This window comes from Ornithodoros turicata, chromosome 2, assembly GCF_037126465.1.
Source record: "Ornithodoros turicata isolate Travis chromosome 2, ASM3712646v1, whole genome shotgun sequence".
NCBI classification, from domain to species: domain Eukaryota; kingdom Metazoa; phylum Arthropoda; class Arachnida; order Ixodida; family Argasidae; genus Ornithodoros; species Ornithodoros turicata.
This window is the reverse complement of record NC_088202.1, coordinates 78,295,128-78,314,067: the sequence shown is the minus strand read 5'-3', so window position 1 is coordinate 78,314,067 and position 18,940 is coordinate 78,295,128. Positions and strand designations below refer to the sequence as shown.

At 45.5% G+C, this 18,940-nt stretch overlaps 2 protein-coding genes across 10 annotated transcripts in view; one reads left to right on the top strand and one right to left on the bottom strand.

Annotated features, from left to right (window-relative positions):
- LOC135385591 (uncharacterized) overlaps window positions 1–18,940 on the bottom strand; it is a 139,646-nt gene that overhangs the window by 54,711 nt on the left and 65,995 nt on the right. The window lies entirely within an intron of this gene.
- Window positions 9,172–12,666, top strand: LOC135385592 (uncharacterized). Its single transcript, XM_064615011.1, has 4 exons — window positions 9,172–9,320; window positions 9,458–9,534; window positions 12,283–12,436; window positions 12,559–12,666. The coding sequence occupies exons 1-4, from the start codon at window positions 9,207–9,209 to the stop codon at window positions 12,571–12,573; spliced, it is 360 nt and encodes a 119-aa protein (XP_064471081.1). The 5' UTR covers window positions 9,172–9,206; the 3' UTR covers window positions 12,574–12,666.

Genomic DNA, 18,940 nt, shown 5'->3' with positions numbered 1-18,940 from the left:
TTTATGCGGCGCTTTCTTGACGTCTTTGTCGGAACGGACCTTTTGGCGACGAATATCCTCCTTGACACCACCGAATATGTGACAGGATAGTCCGACGACGCGTCATCAGGCGAATATGTCGAACGTGGAAGAACTTCAAATCCGGATCACGGACGGTTGAAGTATAGTCATATGCAGAGGCAGATCAAGGATTTTTCTGAGGAGGGGTCCAGCCATGGACAGCATGCTATACACGCGATCTAGGGCAAATTAAACATTATGTGAAGACAGAAATTGAGGAGGGGGTCAGGACATCCGGACTCCCCCCCTTTCTAGATCCGCCCCTGGTCATACGTGACGTATGTGACCGAGAGACGTCATGTTCGAGCGATACACTCTTTGAGAACAGTCCACGACGTTTTGTTCTGATGCCGGGCTCCACAATGCCGACACGAGATTTTCACTGTTCAACAAGCTGTTCAACAAGTATTTTCATTGTTCGCTGTTTGTCCTCCAGGCATTCAATGTTCAACAATCGTACCCTGATAATATCCCAAAAAAGGAGGCTAAAGCAGTGCGCGGACTACGTGGTCGTGACGATTCCAACACATTTGTGTTTCGTCCTGCGATCTTATGCGTGTATTCATATACTTGCTGCAGTGGTATGCAGCTACTACTAGGTGGCTGCCTTCGTGTCAGCTGGATGTCAATGGGTTTCACACCTTCGCTCACAAGGGAACAATTTTTAATCAGTTATCGCGAGCTTGCACGTGTAGCACGGGGAGGTCGCAAAACACACCATACAGAAGAGAAGACCCGCACTATCACGACTACGACTACAACCTAATGTCGCCAGGTCACCTCGGCTTTTCTATAAAATGAGTCTCTTCCACTCCAAATGCCCCACTTGCGCTGTTGAAGCTGATATTCCACAATCTTTTCGTCGACTGCCGCAGATTGGACACCCCTCAGACGCTCAGACAACGCCTACTCGAGCTGTGGTGCACAGACGTTTCTCTGGCCACTCTGCTCGGCCCAGTACGACATCCCACGCAGCGGTCTGTGACAAAAGCAGTTTTGACGTTCCTCGGCGACACAGGTCTCATGAACAGTCTGTGAACTCAAGTCCTCATTCTTCAGTGTCCGACCCTCACACCTCTCACCCTCATACGCATTACCCTCATCTTTTTTTTTTTTTAAGTCATCGTTGTCTTTAATCTACTTCATCTTGCTTTCGCCTTTTTTAGTTTGTCCTTTATTTCCCAATTCTTTCATTTTCATTTTACTTTTATTTAATTTTCTTTTGTTCATTTCTTTCTTCGTTTGTTTTTTGCGGAACAGCAAGCCAACATGTCGTTTTGCTGACCTTTCCTCCCCTTTTTTCTTTGTTCTAATATAATCCCCCCCGCACTATCACCCGCAGGAAGAATAGAGCAATGAGATAGACCCCGGTATTTTAATTTAAGTTTGAAGGCCATGTGTTGAATCGTCCTCGTATTTAGTGATGTCAAGAATGATGATGTCGTAATAAAAAAATGATAAACACGCGAAATTCGGACTTTTTCCCGGGGGGGGGGGGGACATGTAAAGGAGATATGATGAGGTTAAAGTATATTATTAAATAATACTATTAAATAAAGGGTATATGATACGGTTAAAGTTTTTCCGGATACTTCGCCGTGGTTTGACTGCATATCTGCGTGTATTTCATCCATGGATGCGGAAGCACACGCTTGACTCGAGAAGCGCCACCCCCCCCCCCCACACACACACACTTATTATTGCCGTTGTTTTGGATTAAGATACTGTGAGTCGTGCTATCTTCATGTTTATTTGAGCTTCTACAAAGAGATTTTGCTAGCCAAAAGGAACCCTCTGAAAACAGAAAGCACCTGCCGTTGACGCCCTGATACAACCTAGCGAGATCTGCTGGAGCGCCGCAAAAACGACGTTGAACATACAAACATTGATGTTTTCTTACGCCTCTCGTGCATTCATAATACTTGAACTTCAAACTCATGTTTTCATTATAAAAGCAATATCCACACCAGTTCTTTCTTAAACTTTTGATTAGAAGTGTGAAGTCGACCTGCGAACTTTTGCGAACATGACTAGAAATTCGAAAGTGCGTGAAACCACGCAAACCAGCACGTTCGAAAGCAAAAAGTTCGTGACATCACTAGTACACCGTTGAAAAAAAAAAGAAAAATCTGCTAGAGTTGGAACGGCTCCTTGGAACAGCTTTCGATACAGAAAATACAGTGTCGGAACGAGAAACGGGAAAGAATCGACCAATTTATCTATGACAACAAGATCACAAAGTACAGTACCTCGACGTCGTTGGCTTATGCTCTTAAAAACTTACTGCCGCAAGTAACAAAAATAAATAAAAGAGTAGCAGATTAGAAGAAATAAACCATTTGTTCTTTTCAATTCAAGAAGCGTGTTTCGTAAAACAACGAGTATCAGTAACGATCCATAATGAAACAGTTTTCCCCTTTTATCTTTCCTTTTCCTTTTTTTCTGCCAATAAATCCCCCCCCCCCCCATGACGGAACAAATAAAGGAAAAACTCCGAGGTTATATAATGGTCAGGTAGAAGGAACACACACAAACAAGGTCTCAAACACAGTGGTACGTTTAATACGATGACGAGAAATGTACGCGCAGCAAGAGTAATAAAGAGGGCCACATTGCCACCAGCTTTTCTCACCATTCCAGTAATAACAAGTCAGTTAGAACAGGCTATTTTTTCTGCTGCGTTCAGCTCAACAGTGCAAAGAAAAAAAAAAGAACGCTGGTTCGACGTATACTGTCATACTGATCTTCTCTTCGCATTCTCAACGCATGGTTTTGAACCACGGCGTTTTCAGACAGGATTTAGTGAGCACCGCGCTGCACGGTCTCATTAGCATGATCTTCAGAGTTGTGCACTTAATGAATGAACGTCTTATATCGGGGGGGGGGGGGGGATTAGGATCATGAACGACGCGACGGTGTTCGGTCCGCAGGTAACTTTTCTTCGCCTGAGGTCTTCTTAAAGGAGCACTGAGGTGTTCCCCAGCTTTCTCTTTTCTTTTTTTTTTTCGCTGCCGCGTGTTCTACAACGCGTGAAATGGGCTCTTGCGAATGAACGACGAGCGCACGTGAGCTACAGAGCGCGCGCGAGGACTCTGTTCCGCGCACCTTTCAAAAATCCTCCACTCGTGAAAACAGCGTATCGGAGAATGAAGGAACGTCGTGACGTAACGTGGTCCCCGGACACGTGAGTCGAGACGTAGAGTGGCATAACTCTAGCAGGTATAAGCGGCGCGTGAGCCGAGAAGAAAGAAGCAAATAAAAAAAGACACAGGGACTTCCCTACGTCATGCGAGGATCGTGTGGGCCGTCCGCGGCTGCAACCTCAGACTTTTTTTTCTTTTCTTTTTTTTGTTGTTGTTGTAAATTTGATTGCGCAGTTATAATACACCACACAGCGAATATATTTTGCATGGTTTCTCCTGATGGACAGCTTGACGAATGAGACAGGGTATCGAGCCACGTTATGTGTCACCTCATTGCTCCTTTAACGTGAGCTCAGATTTCAACACATATCGTGCTGTATTCAACGTATTTTCGAAAGACAACGCGTCTCAGTAATTCACACAGTGCCACGAATTTACTGGCATCTCTGACAAGGTTCAAACCCATAACCTCAGGATCAGACGCCGAACACGTTTATAATCGATGTATTGTTTCTTTTGGTCGTTATTACATGTCGTATATTACAGGTCGTATATTATTGCAAGCCTACTTTTCCGCATTTTTTAGCGCACATGAGTGACTGCATAGCTAGTTCTTGTTGAGTATTTTTTCTTACAGCATATCGGAAGAAATAGGTACGAATTATTCCGCTTGATTATCATTGCTACCACCTCAAACAAAAGCACTGCGCATGCGGAAGTTTCAAGAAGTTCTCAATCCAAATTACTCGAGATTTTCGGAAGCCTAACGGTATAGCAGCTACGGACATTAACACCAACACTAAGCATTTCTCAAACAAGGCATGTCCACATTGCTTTGACGGTATACATTGTGTATACACAGTTCGTTCGCCCGTAATTCCCATTGTGTCCATTATGTATATCGGACAACGGAAGAGACAATGAGAACCAGATGATGAATGAATAAAACCCCGCGAGATTATCTGACCGCATGCAGAAACCTCTCCGTGTTCTCACGATGAGAGACTAACCAGACGGACATACCCTTCACGGTTCCGCAGAAGAAATTCTCATCGAAAGCCACACGTCGTCATCGTTATAGGTATCCGGGTTCGATGTGTCGCATCCGTTCCCGTAACGAGTCAGGGCCGACGTGGTATCAGAAGGAAGTTGAAATTGTCTACAGTTTCTCTGTGGGCGCGTAGAGATGTCACGGTTAGATATGTACGAGCATTTTCATCACAAGAGGTAAAAACTAGGAAAGAGAGAGAGAGAGAGAGAAAAAACGTAGGCGTTTTGTCTCCTCAACGGCCGCGGTACGGTGCAAAACGCGGCTGAACAGAACCCTGTGACGCGTTTTAAAGGAGCTTAGAAGGGCTCGAAGAAGAAAAATCAGCAGTAGTCCAAGCTTGCATGGATTACATGTCGCGGAATAAGTACAAGCGCAACGAGCAGTCCTGGTGCGCGAGAGCGCTTTCGATCACTTTCAATGGACGCGTTAAGTAGGCGCCCCTCTTTTGGAGCACTCAAATCGGGAGTATGAGACATCCAGAGCGGCCACTAGACGCAGCAAAAACTAACATTGGAGGCTAACCCTGCTCGCTCGCTGATGGCGCTTCCTGTTGTCTGCTCATGCAGCGCACAAACGGAGTACACGTTGGCTTAGTTTGAACCTATAGCAACGTTGGAAGAGACGGCCGCGGTTGTGAAGACTTTTCCTTGTACAGCTCCGGCCAACCATAAATAATAACACTGGAAAAAATCTGTCCCATTTCCCAGCGCAATAACGGCCATTCTTGGCGCACTGGGGGAATGTTAAGTGAACAAAATCCTTGCGTTAAACTAACCGAATAATTTTATTGAATTACGATTTCCAAGGGTTGCTGTAATCGCGCTCGGGAACGAGACATTTTTCCCAGTGTTATTAAGGTTGACCGAAGCTGTACCAGCGAATGAAATGCAAAAAAAAATGGGAATTCGTAGCAGACACCATTGGAGCTGTTTACTGTAAAGATGGCTGTATGGCGTGAAGATGTCTGCATTAACGGGACAATCGCATCCGGAAGGGAGGACCTCGATATTCCCGGTTGCGAAATCCCTAATCTCGAAATTCACGTTCTCAAAACCAGGAAAATTAATGTGAATGCTCGATTTAAAATCGAGCAAAGTCGTCGAGCTCGGACTCTGCTTAAAAACACGACATCACTATTTAACCACTCACATTCACGGGTTTTCGATGTCTGCATGTCCAAGTCGTTTAGCGAATGAAAGCCACATTTTAGCAGCGGTTACAGGCTTAGCAGGGCGGCCACGACACAGCAGCATGTTGGTTAGTTCATTATTAGGTTAGTACAAGTTCAGCGTTCGCATTTCTATGTCCAGGTTAGTCTAAGGTGTGAAAGTTGAAAGTTCCCGCGCGCGACTGTGTATTTTATAGTCAGGTAACAGTACAGAGAACGGATTACAGTAGTTTATTTTGCAATGGGGATTTCAGTAACTTTATTTCGAGGCTCACCTCATCCGGAAACGTGTGAATGAGACCGATACGGTAATGTTCGTCACCGCTTCACAGCCAAGTTGGTCAAGTTTCTCTTCCGAAAACACCCTACATATTAAATAAACGAGTTTTAAAGATTCGCACTCCCTCTGCTGCTAGGGAAGCACCAGCGATAGTAACACCATGATGACATCAGGCAGGCAGACGAATGGAAGCGCAGCTCAGGAGATCGTCTCCGACGTCGTCGCTAAGCGAAAGAGGGGAAAATGGGAGATATCCTTTGTGTTTTCTCCAAGGCCCGAGCGGTAGGATGATATGTCGCGTAGGGCTCCGCTAACGGAGTGTAAAAAGTGAGCCCCCCGGAAGACGCGAAGGGTAACAACGTTGCAAGATGAGAGCCGGGCGCTCCTTCGGAACCTAACATGACGTCACAGCTCTCACAAATAAAAATTAATTTTCTCTAGCTTTCGCGTCACGTAGAGCCAAAATATTTTGCAGGAATGTGAAGTCAGACAAGAAGATTTCAGTAACATTACTTTGGTAGGATTCTGAAGACACGAGATTCAGTCCGTAGTGACACTTTAAACACGGCGTATTATATTGCTAAGCAACCGAGCATTATCCTTCATTTTCATTGTTTCCAGAACGTGAACTTCACGATTGGGGATTTCGCAACTGGGAATATCGACGTGCTCCCAAGTGGAGTTCCCAAAAGGTTTTCAAGTCTTAATGCTAACACATTTTTTCTCCCTTCCTTTTTGTTATTGTATGCGGCGGCGCCTGTCCCGCCTCTGAAGCAGAGCAGTCGACAAGTCGCTTTTTGCTCCCGCGCCTTTCTCGGCAGCCAATAAAAGTGCTCAGATGATATGATGTCACAGTAGCTGGGAGAGATAGCCACCGCTACGCACCCTCTAGCTAACTAAATATTTTGCTAAAGGCTACTGAAGGTAGGAAGTTCACATCACGCGGTAAAAAAAATACATGCTCCAAGGAGCGTTCCTCGAAGTTCCTGTTACACAAACTGCCGAAGCAACTTTCGCTGCCGAAACTTTCGAAGCACTGCCGTCACGGTTTCATTAAGTCTGGAGAGTACTTTGGCGTACGCTTCGCTTTGCACAGCGTGGTGAAAATGGATAGTCGTTCTGATGTCTTGCTATAACACCTCGCACGTCACACCTTGCACATTCGGCATTCTCTCTCGAAAGGCAGTGAACCCAATCAGTTTGTAAGATGTTCGGTAAGATGCACAACAGCAGCTGCGGGATCAGTGCCAATCGGTCAGCTATCAATGTTGAGCCCTATGAGATATGGGAAGGCATGCTTCGACACGTGTCTGTTGAGCCCCGTTACAACTGAAGGGTCTTGAGCAATCTCCAGATTCGGACACAGGCAGCGGCGATAAATGGAGAGCAGATTTCGGCGCTCTGCAGTAAAGCAACACCGGCGTGACCTTCTGAAACGATGTGAAGGTCTTCAATCATTTATGAAGTTCTTTGCAACCACTCCCTTGTTTCAGATGCTAAAGACGTTGTGATACTGATTTATTGCGATCCTCGGGACTCGACTTTCTTTTACTACGAGGGGTGTTCAAGTCAAACCAGGACGTTTCATATTTCGCAAAAGTAAAATGAACTTACAGGCGATAAATTAGTTTTATTTTTCGACGTAATCTTCAGCTGCACTAATGCACTTGTCCCAGCGTTTCACGAGGGCTTGGATGCCAGCAGCGTAGAAACCCTTACCGACGCGCAGCAGCCATGATCGGACCGCATTCTTGACCTCGTCGTCGCAGCTGTAGTGGCGGCCCCCAAGGAACGCCTTGAGTGGCTTGAAGAGATGGAAATCGCTGGGGGCGAGGTCTGGACAGTAAGGGGGATGTGGCTGCAACTCCCAGCCAAGTTCCTGTAAGGTGCGTGTCGTGAGATGCGCGGTATGCGAGCGTGCATTGTGCTGTAGGAGGAGGACTCCTTTGGTGATCCTTTGGTGCGCGCTTAAACCCAGGAGTGAAATGGTGCACCCACGTTTCATCGCACGTGATGATCCGATCAAGGAACGGCTGTCCTTCAGTGTCGAAACGGTACCTTAGGAGATTTCCAGTCTTCTCTGCCGGTCAAACACGGAGAGCCAAGGGGGACCCAATGGGCACTAACTTTCCGAAACTGGAGGTGTTCATGAATGATAGTGTTCAACATTCCCACAGAAAGGTCCGTCTTTCGATCCAGTTCGAAACATGTTATCCGTCGGTCCTTAAGGATGAGACGCTCCACAGGTTGGATGTTCTCAGGAACTCTGACACTGGGCTCTGTGCCGCCCCGGCCGGGATCGTCCTGCACTGATGTACGGCCGTCTCGGAAACGTTTGCACCACTCAAATGCTTTGCTGCGGCTAAGTGTATCGTGGCCATACTGAGCCTGAAGTCTTCTGTAAATTTCAGATCACTTTACGCCTTAATTCACGAGAAACTTCATGACAATTCGCTGTTCCATGTGTGCGCTCACCTCGTTGTCGGCCATCTTGTCCAGCACGTGTCTTCTGTTTTGCACAAACTTTGGACCACCACGTGGTGGACACGGAGGTCTGTCGCGTGCGAAAATGACGAAAAAGAAGTAGCGCGGGCTATTTGTACACTCAGGAGACAAAGTCCCGGTTTCACTTGAACACCCCTCGTAGATGAACATATGGGAAACGTCCAGTACCAGGACTCAGTTCCCGCTACACTGGGCTTGTCGCCTAAACTGAGCACGTGGTTGTCAGCAGCTTTATGCTTTGTACCCACTCGATCCCATTACACACCGACTGTTGGTATGACGTGGAATCTACGTTGTCTAATGTTGACTAACGTTGAACAATGTGGTATGTAGAATGATAGCGCTGAATCAACGCTGTTTCAACTATACCTGGTCAATGGTGGATTGTGAACGCAAAGAAAAAGGTGGATTTTCCACGAGCCACACAACTGTAGATATACGCAGCAAATATTCGCGTTGATTCTACGTTGTACCTTCACATATTGTCAACCTTTATGAAAGAAACCTTTATGACGAATGGAAAAGTCGTTGCGTCTTCAGTCAACACGCCACCCAATTTGTTCGCACTGTATTTTCTAATGTGCCGTTTTCATGTCAAGTAAGACCTGTTTGGTGAGGTATTTATCTCACGCATGCCTCCATTAATAATAATATTTATTTTATGCCCTCATAGCCATGCCTTTTTTAGCCATATTTGTAAACGACTTATGACGTATCGCGCGATAGTCAATAAACAAAGATTAAAAAAAAACATTTTACATTTTCCACAGAAATTATAATGACCGGTCACGTAGGTTGACGGATATAACAAGAAATGAATTTCCCAACAAGCACGAGCCGAAGCGTAACGAAGTCTGTCTGCCTCATAACCATCGACATTCTCCAACCGCCGTTTCATCAAGTATGGGCGAGGCTGCCATGTGGCGAGGCGCGTCGTCGTCGCGGTTCGGTAGGATATGACAGTTTGTGACATGGAAGGGCCTTTAGAACTTCAGTATCATGCGTGTCTTGTACTGGAATCTCTGGCTGGCCAATACGGTGAACAACTACGTTGAGCATAACAGCGAATGTGTGAGATGTAGCGTTCCTTTGTTCTCCAGCTTTGGAGTTGAGGTTAGTTTAGGTTCTTCCATTTGCCTCACGTAAGATTCAGTGTGTATGATTTTTTTCAACAATCACATGTGGTGGTGGTCTGGAGCAATGACAGCTTAGTATCCGAAATAAACGGGTATCGTTTTCTGGACCTGCAGAGTCTGGTGCGTATCACTGACGAATTCATGCAAGCTGTGGGACCGTGCGTGTGTATCCTTTGGCGTACGTTCAAACGGTACGTAGCACAGTTATTTCAGATGTCGCACATTGCAAAATGCCGGTATATTTCTCCACTCTCTTTGATCCAGGTACTATTTGATAGGTTCTTGTTATATCTTGCACTGGGGGTGATGAAAGCAACGGTGGCCTATTCTATGAACTATGAGCAGCCTGCTATAGTAGATAAGCTTGGCTCAGCCAGAGTTGTCTTTGATATAAAGGAAAGCTGGGTGTAGTTCGTTACCGGGACCACTGACTTTTTAGAATTTGTGAAGCGTTTGAAACGCAGATATTACATTAAGTGAGAGAGTATCGTTTTCCGAATAGAAAAATGTAAGAGTTGTGAAATTTGGTGGCACAGAACGTTTTCTGTGTCAATTTATGCTACACCCTATCCCGCACTTCTGCTACAGTAGCGACGGTCTTCCTAAGCCTAACAGGCATGGAGGCCGCCATCTTGCGAAAGGGTGAGGCACTGTGAGCCACCTGTGAGGTCAAACATGATATCGTCTGCAACTCAATGAAGCGATATGAGGAAACATATTCTAAATTGGTAGATGATATGCGATATATTTTATTCATTTAGTATTTGAAAAATAAATAAGAAAACTCACACATTGGAAAACAGGACTCACACACAGGACTTGCGCCGTAGTGTCGAAGGCGAATTACCATGGTGCGTGATGTGAATGCAGGTTGATATATAGAGCATGGACTGTAGAATGCGTAGAATATGCGATATAGAGGCTGACCAAGGCTGGGTCAGGTTAGGTTTTTACGTATTTCACATGCTGGATGGTGATTCAGTTTATGCAGAATGTGCGCACGTCGGGACACACCAAGGTTCGGTCAGGTTGAATTTTTACACATTTCACATGCTGGAGGGTCAGCCAGTTCATGTAGAATATGAGTCAGTGTGAGTGAGTTCATATAGGATGTGCATCTGTATATCCTTGCCTACAGGCTTCGTCAATGGTTTTTTAAGACTGCAAAAGAAAAATATTGTCAGTGTGGCACCTGATGGTTTATGGTGTGCTATTGATGCATGCATTGATGCTATTGGTATCGGAAAATGAAATGGGCAGATTCTCAAGGTCATGTCTAAGCTGGTTTAGTCCAAAACTGGATATGTGTCCTTAATGTCATTTACAGTTTTGTCTAATGGGTCCTGGTTGTGGCCCCTGCAATCTCGGCGCCAGAGAGACTAACAAATAGCTCCTCGTGCTCTCTGTTTTGACACTCCGCCTTGCCCATTCTTGTCTCAGGGACCTCCACTGGAATTCAAGTTGGTTTGTGTTGGCCCCTGTTCCCGGATCAACATACTTTAAGCTATGGTTCACAGTTAAATGCTCGAATCCGTTCTGATCAAGCCCCATGTATCCTTTCCAGCAATCAGTGATGATCACGTCTTCTACGTTGTTTTTAGTCTGCGATAGTACAGTTATCGCGTCGCACTTGTTATCCCTGTAAACTTCCAATCGTAGCTGATCTGTCTGGGTATCAATCATACCAATCACCCAAGTCCCTTCTACAGCCCTCTCCTTATTGTATTTTTGCTTCCCAATGTTGGACTTCTCGACTTCTACAACATCGACATCCCTCCAAATTTTGCCCATGCTCGAATACTTAGAAATAATACTTTTTTTTTCTCGCATACCTCCCTGCAATAATTATACCAATCAGCAGTTCCCCTGGATGTTTGCTTCTCAAACGAAGACTCGATGATAGCCAAGTCATAGTGGCAGTCTCTACTGAACGCGTAAGTTAATGCGACCACCTGTTTCGCTGACAGATGAGTGCCTTCAAGCCAGGTGTTCGCTGACGCTGATTGTTGGAAAGGTCCATTATCCCCATGATTTTTGCGGCACCTGAACCTGCCAATTTTGTTTTCCGTTACCTTTATAGTGTAGTGAGAACACTGTCGCAGAAACGGCATTTCCTCGTCCTCGGCACAAGTCCGTGTGTGTGGAGCCACTCCAGGGAGCTCTCTTATGTTTGGAGCAAAATCCCAAGCATCATGTTCGTTATGTTCGTCATGTCGACTCGAGTTTGAAGTTGCGTCTGCGTCGTCTGTGCTATTTTTGCATGTCATGTGATATTTCGGAACAATGTACTAAAGAGGGCGCTGTCGCGCTTCCAGAATGACAGTTCCGGTGTTTCTGCCACCAGATTAAACATGGCGGATCGTCTTGAAGAAATTAGCGATAAAAATTTCTTTATACATGTTTGATAGGACTTCAGAATTCAATTTTTGCTGTATTTTGTTCTTGAGTTTCCTTTGTTTAACGGTAAAGCGCTCTTTAAAAAAAAACAAAAAAACGAGTGGTCCCGGTAACGAACTACATCCGGAAAGCGGATACCTTGTCAAATCTGACTGCGCTCCAAAGTTCCTTGTCTTGTGTATAACCGCAAATCTTCCTGTAGAGTGAGCTGGTTGCGCTATTTTCATTCACTCTAAGAACTTAGCTTCACCGCATAGCACGCTCCTAGCCAACCATAATCTCGAATGATTTCGCTATATTCCTGATATGTCGGGGAAAAAAAAACTTTCCCGTTCTCAACAAATCAGGGCAGATAGCAGATAATGATATTCGAAATAATGGTTGGCTAGGAGCGTGCTATGCGGTGAAGTTCATTTTTAAGAGTGTTGTTTACTAACATATAGCTTCAGTAACAGCTAGTTGCCCGAAAGCTTGAACGGCGTGTGTTTTTGTGACATGGATGCGATGTGACTCTAGATTGATAAAACATGACTGTTTTACAGCATGCACACCACACCCATGTATACGGCCTCACGCATGTGTAAAGTACCTGGTGTCTCCACAACGACGAAGAGCAAGGCACAAACCAGAAGGCGTCTCTTGGGTCTGTCAGCGATTAAGCTGCTTCCGCATCTTACCATCTATATTCAGTGTCAGGTATTTGTTCACACTTGTTGCAGTGTTGTTGCACTTGTTGCCGTTCCCTACGCCTATTTATGGCATTGTTTGAGCTGCTACCCCAATAGATGGAGTGAAGTATGTTATTGGTTATCTTTCAGGGATGGCCGTCCTGAAGAGACGTAGCAACGCATTATTATTATTATGGCCATTATCAGTGATTATATTTTTGTACACGTTTGACTAATTGGTTTAAGATTGTAATAAACATGCACATAAAGGACATGCCCCTCATTGTCTTCTTTAATATTCATTATTACACACTTGTAGTATTGTATTTGGACACATTTACATTTCATGATGCCTGCGCTTTTGCGCCAGCAGAGGAGGAACCTTAACATACTAGGAAGAGGTAACAATAGACAACGTAGAATAAACAATAATTCACAACATTTGATGAATGTTATATCAACGTAGAACAAGCAAACGTCAACGTAGAAATAGCATTATAAAATTATTTTGATACGTTGCATGCTATCGCAGATTCTACGATGGTATTTCAACGTTGATTCTACATTTCGTGGTTGACAGTGGCGTTCGCCTGCTGTGTATGTCTCACCTACCATGCTCGATTCACTTGAATCATATCTTACACAATAACCCACATGCAACGAGACACGGTCCCGCACCTTCGCCGCACAGAATTGGTGGTGCACGCGGCCTGGAGGTTAGGGTACGTGTAAACAGTGAGTTATCCAGACCCCCTCTACACCCCCTAACACACAACCAAATGTTCAGTGACACCCCCTAACTTTTTCACCTGTGTAAACCCTACAGGGGGGTGCCCTTGCGATTTCAGCTTTAGACACATGTTGGTAATGATACGTTAAGCTGTAATGACGTAACTATAATAATGACCCCCCACCCCAATTTTTTTCCAACACCCCTCCATGCTTGGGACTCTGGATAAACCACTGCGTGTAAAAGAAAGAGACCAGCTCGCGTGGCTCAGTGGTTAGCGTGCTGGCCATGTCACGTCGAGATTCGAAGGTACCCGGGTTCAAAACCAGGTGCCGGCTGTGCTGTCTGGGGTTTTTCCTGGGTTTTCCTCAAACGCCCTCAGGCATATATCGGCACAGTTACCTCAGAAGTCGGCCCAGGACGCACATTCCCCGAGGGCGCCTGTTGTGACGTTGCCCATTTCTGTGAGGCCGACAACGGCGAGCCCTTTCGCCAGCACCACCAGCACCGTACGTGTAAAAGAGATTATGCAGGGGGGTTGGTCACAATAAGTTAGGACCTGCTACTCTGCATGGTTCAAATACGACACCTAGGAGCCACCAGCGAAACATGTTTCCAACAGATCCACCAGTCAGTAAAGCGAGCAGCTCAGCCGTAATTACTTAATGCGTAGCCGGGACTCATGGTTAGAAGAAGAAGAAAAAAAAAAAGATTGTCTTTCTTTTATTCGTAGTCGACTCACTTGTAAAAAGACAACCATAGCCAAAAAATGGCCATCGAAAACATGGTACGCCAGTAACAACAGTTACAAGTAGGCCAGAAAATTTTGTTGCGAAAGGGAAACGAAAAAGAAAAGAAAAGGAGATGCAATATCAAGCGTAAACGTTCCATTAATGATCTCTTGCTGCTAAATCACGCACGTAACCATTCGTGTTGCTTTAGCAACGAAGGAAGAGTAATTTAACTTATAATAACAAAACATGATACTGCGAATTCGAGCTGTGAACTGAGTATAATCCTGGATTGTCAACAACTACAACTTTATTTTATGATGAAGAATGGGGAGTTTCATCGCCAGAGGCGATACTCTACCCCATTGCTGCATGGTAGTGATGTGGGGAATGAGATGAGCCCCTTCGTAACAACGATCGAAGTCCGATTGTGTCATCCTGGATTGCTTGTTTCCTTGTGATATTCGTTAGCTCAATGGCTTGTCGAACTATTGACTCCGAGATAACCCCAAATTTCTTAACCTAGAAAGAGTACCACCAAATGTACCAAATTTAGCTTCTTTAGAAAATATTTCACGAAGAGGCTACCACTCCGTATTCCAAATAATTGCATTTAATGTATTCAATTTAACAATAAACAATTTGAACATAATATCAACACCTGCCAAGCTCGAGCACAGCTGAAGACTAACGAGACGTCCAAATATTGCGCAATACTGTTGAACGTTTCCATAATGACTTCCATCACGACTTGTCCTTGTACCACATAAAGCTCTGAATATGTAATCACACTCTTGGAAGCGGCGCAATCAATTCAAAGTGACTCATGCTGGGAAGTGACGCCCGCAATTCAGCGCCTCATATATATGCCAACTGCATTACGAACACGCAGGCTGTTTAGCGCGCACACATTTTTGTTCGATAACGCTTTATTTAACGGGTCTGTCGACGCAAACGACTCAAATATTGACGTAAGGAGAAAATATAGAGTGTTCCGATAATCGCGAGCGAAAACATTGCTTCTACAGGCTTAAAACAGCACTCCCGCACTCGGATGCTGTAAAGGCCCATCGTATCATAAATGGCAAAGGCGTGCGGATTATACAAAACTACTTTTTGTTGTTGTTCGTTCTTAGTATAATGAATATGTAACGTCACGCTTTACGTCGACGTTGCACGCTCTGACTGATTTTGCCAAACCGCGACTGTTAGCCTCCCACAAAAAGCATCTCTCGGGCCGACCGCAGACCCGCGTGAATCTTTTGCATGTACCGCTGCACAAACGGTCCCAAAATTCCGCCGCTGGGTCTATTAAATTTATAATGACCAAAAGAACTAAATGGCGTACATTTTTGTGGGAGGACAGTGGACTACATGACAAAGTTAGATATATTATGCTCAAGCATATATACAGGGTGTCCCAGAAAACGTGTCATTGAATTATATTTAAAAAACTACACCACCTAGAGTCATGCGGTCAATGGCATCTGTTCTTACTGGGTTTTTGCCACCTCCTCATGTGAATGTCGTGTAACGTAAGTTTAATTATGTAAATTTTTGCGAGCTTAAGTCGGAAATTTGCCTAGTAAAGGTGACTTTTTTACCCCACCAATGTGAAGAGCGTGTCTAATTTAGTGAAATTAATGATAATTGACAGGGATATTCAGGAGCTATCCCATCGGCAAAAATAGCCGAACGTCATGCTCCACTGTGAATTATCATGAATTTGAGTGAATTCGGCACGTTCTTCATATTGGTGGGGTAAAAAAAGTGACCTTAACTTGGCAAATTTCCTAGTTCACTTCGCAAATATTTACATAATTAAGTTTGGAGTACATGACATTCACATTAGGAGGTGGCAAAAACCTAATAAGAACAAATGCTGTTGACCGCATGATTCTAGGTGGCGTAGTTTTTTTTTATAATTCAATGACACGTTTTCTGGGACACCCTGTATATATAATATATTTTGCGGGGACATTTTCCGCTGAATTTGTGAAAGTCAACTCACTGTCAATGCAGAACGTGAACTGCTGAGCAGGTGCAATGGCCACGTGAATCCGAACAAACATCCTTTTAGGCTCTTTGGTAGCCAGACCTCGCTACCATAAGCGTACCGGAGTAGTCGGCCCAATGCAGAGTTGGGCCAACATCTCCATATTTTTCTTCTTTATACCAACCAACCAATAACGGACACGTGGTCGCTTTGCCATACCACGCATCGCTGTTTGTTCTGTGTATCGCGGTTTCATATGCACCTAACTGTTCATAAAGATCGACTTCCTAATGCAGTCGATACATGTGGTGCACTCTTCATGTCCCCTGAGGTTGTCACTATTTATATATATATATATATATATATATATATATATATATATATATATATGGGAGGCCGTTTATGTTTAAGGTGGACTTGGCCTTGTAACGTCTTTTTGGTACTTTATTTATGTATACGACTCAGATGTGTGGTATACGAACGAATATATCCTGCTGAAGTGTAATACTTGGTCGCTCCCTCAGTTGAAGCCAAATATGGTTCAATAGAGCTGCAAGGAAACAAAGTGCTGAGATGAGCGCTGCCTAAAGTAAACACAAACACATGGCGGCTCCAAGCGCCCCAAAATCAATGAAATGAATCCGTTTTACGAAAAAGTTTGAGACTCTCGCTGTCTGTTTTGTTTCTGCTTGCCTCAGCCATTTTCCCTTCCTAGTATCAACATTAGGTGTCGCCTGTCTCGTATGTGAAGATGGGGAAGTGAGAGGGGACACGTGTAAGAGAGGAAGGGTACAGACGGTATGAGCTGTCTTGTCTCGACATGCTTGAGCGGTCGTAGATACCTAACAGATAAGTTAAAGGGAAAGTTCGCTCTCTGACATCGTTGAAATAAATATGTCTGGTACGAGTATTTGACTCCAAACAACTCTCCTGCGAGCGCTTTCGCTCCAAATCGACATATTTTCGTAGTTATTCGTTTTTTTTGACGCAGAGTCGGCAACGGACCCGCACCTTACGGAGCATCCGGAGAATCTTCTGATCGGCTGGCGAGACTTTACAGTGACATGTCAGTGACCTCTCCCACTCCTCCTCACGCGTGACTGCAGTACCCACATTTGCCCGTCCTGACGTCGCGGCGCATACGTCTTTCTGCGCGCGAACCTTAAACTGAATGGAGTGCAATTATTTATAGTGCCGATAGCAGAGCTCGTGTTGGCGAAAAATGAAGCAGGGATTCGGTTAATCAGGGAACACCTGACCCGTGGAAACAGATATCTACAAATTGATGCCCAGAAGGGTGGGGGGATAAGTTGAATAGAATGAAAAGAAAGAAAAATGGAAATGTCAGCCAGGCTAATGCCGGCTTGGTATTCAAAAAAAAAAACACAATAAACTCAAAATAAACAAAAAAGGAAGGAAAAAGAAAGAAACAGTTAGTGCAGCACAGGCACGACATGGCTCTAATGTATAATTGCAAGCATTCAAAACGGGAGATACGAAGAGTCCAAACTTCTGTCGCAAATGACTAAAGGCTCAATACGTCCGATCCACTTGGAATGTAAGCTACGCGCCTATATGTTATGAATTTCACGTTCTATTTCTCGACAGATACACGGTAATAAAAAAACGTGCCCACTTCCGCTGCGCCGGTATACGTCACGAATCACACGATAGTATCAGCCAGGGGGATTGTCCACGTCCGGAAGAACACTCCTGCTTCCCTTCTTCACTTGCACCCGCTCTTCGAAGGTTGAGATAAGAGTGGAGGATCCCATAACGCATAGTCCTAGCCATATTCACCAGGCCACAACCGTCGCCAAGATACTCTATGAACTCCCACTCGCACGCCCCGAACGCCTCCGCACTACAACGCTTGGAACAGCTCCACATCCCAATCTTTGTACGAAACAAGGCTGTGTACGCGGAGGCCCCAGCCTTCCGCCTTCAACCGCTGGTCACTTAGCTCCTCAAGCAGCTCACACGCCTCCACAAGACCATCGGCAAATCCCTTATCGCCAGAGTGCAGAGCCGCACACACTACCGCTTTGCGGCCACCATCCGCACCTTCACAGAGGTGGTGCCCACACCCCCTCCAATGCTTCGCAAGGAACCTCCCTGGATCTACAATGAAATCCGCGGCGAACTGTGCTTAGCTGGTGCCAAGAAGAAAGTCCAGCTTTCTGACACGGTCGTCCAACGCCTCGCTACGGAGTGCCTCCACGGCAACCATAATCAAGCCACGCACATTTACACAGATGCCAGTTTAGACAAACACGCAGGAATAAATGCCACCGCATACTGCATTCCCTCGCTCAGGTTCAACTGGGCAGAAAGTCTACTCGGGGAGCTAACATCGACAGACGTGGAATTGCTGGCAATAATAGAAGCGCTGAAGGCTGCAGAAATCGACATTGTCATCATCACGGACTCACGGGGCGCTATTTCTCGTATCAAATACGACTAGAAAGATGTTGCTTCGCACGAAAGGCCCTGCTGCACATAGCACGGCTCGAATCCCAGTGCACTATGGTACCGCTACAGTGGATACCTTCCCACAAGGCCATAGGAGGCAATGACCACGCTGACGCTCTGGCTAAAACAGCTGCGAGAACCAGACCTTAAGTCAAAGCTCCCCCAAGCAATTTCTGCTGCTCGAAACCAATTACGGGGTATGTGTGGATGCTACACCCCGACAAGCACACGACAGATGGATCTGCACCACCACTCTGTGCAACTGGTGGTTTCTCCAGGACCGAGGCTTCCCTCCTCCTTCGCTTCCATTCCCGCAGTGCCTACACACGCCCACGTCTTCAAGCGGGGCCGTACCCCGAGCACTGGATGCCCACACTGTGGGGAAACAAAAACGAAGGGGCACGTTATTATGGGCTGCCCAGCCACATCGGGTGCAAGACGCAGGCTGCAGCGAGCTGTGCAGCCCACTCGCACACCTGAACTCGAGGAGATTGTCCATCCTCGTTGCAACCTCCATCGTCGGAAGCCTGTCCAGAGCTCTTCTGAACTTTTTGAAGGTCGTCGACCCCAAGGACGGCTATAGGAACACATGCTAGCTGCTTA

Excerpts from the sequence above, each read along its gene's own strand:
- LOC135385592 (XM_064615011.1), top strand. The coding sequence starts at position 9,207 with ATGCGTGTCTTGTACTGGAATCTCTGGCTGGCCAATACGGTGAACAAC. Across the intron at positions 9,321-9,457 it reads TCTCCAGCTTTGGAGTTGAG|AGTCTGGTGCGTATCACTGA; the intron begins GTTAGTTTAGGT and ends CTGGACCTGCAG. Across the intron at positions 9,535-12,282 it reads CTTTGGCGTACGTTCAAACG|CATGCACACCACACCCATGT; the intron begins GTACGTAGCACA and ends ACTGTTTTACAG.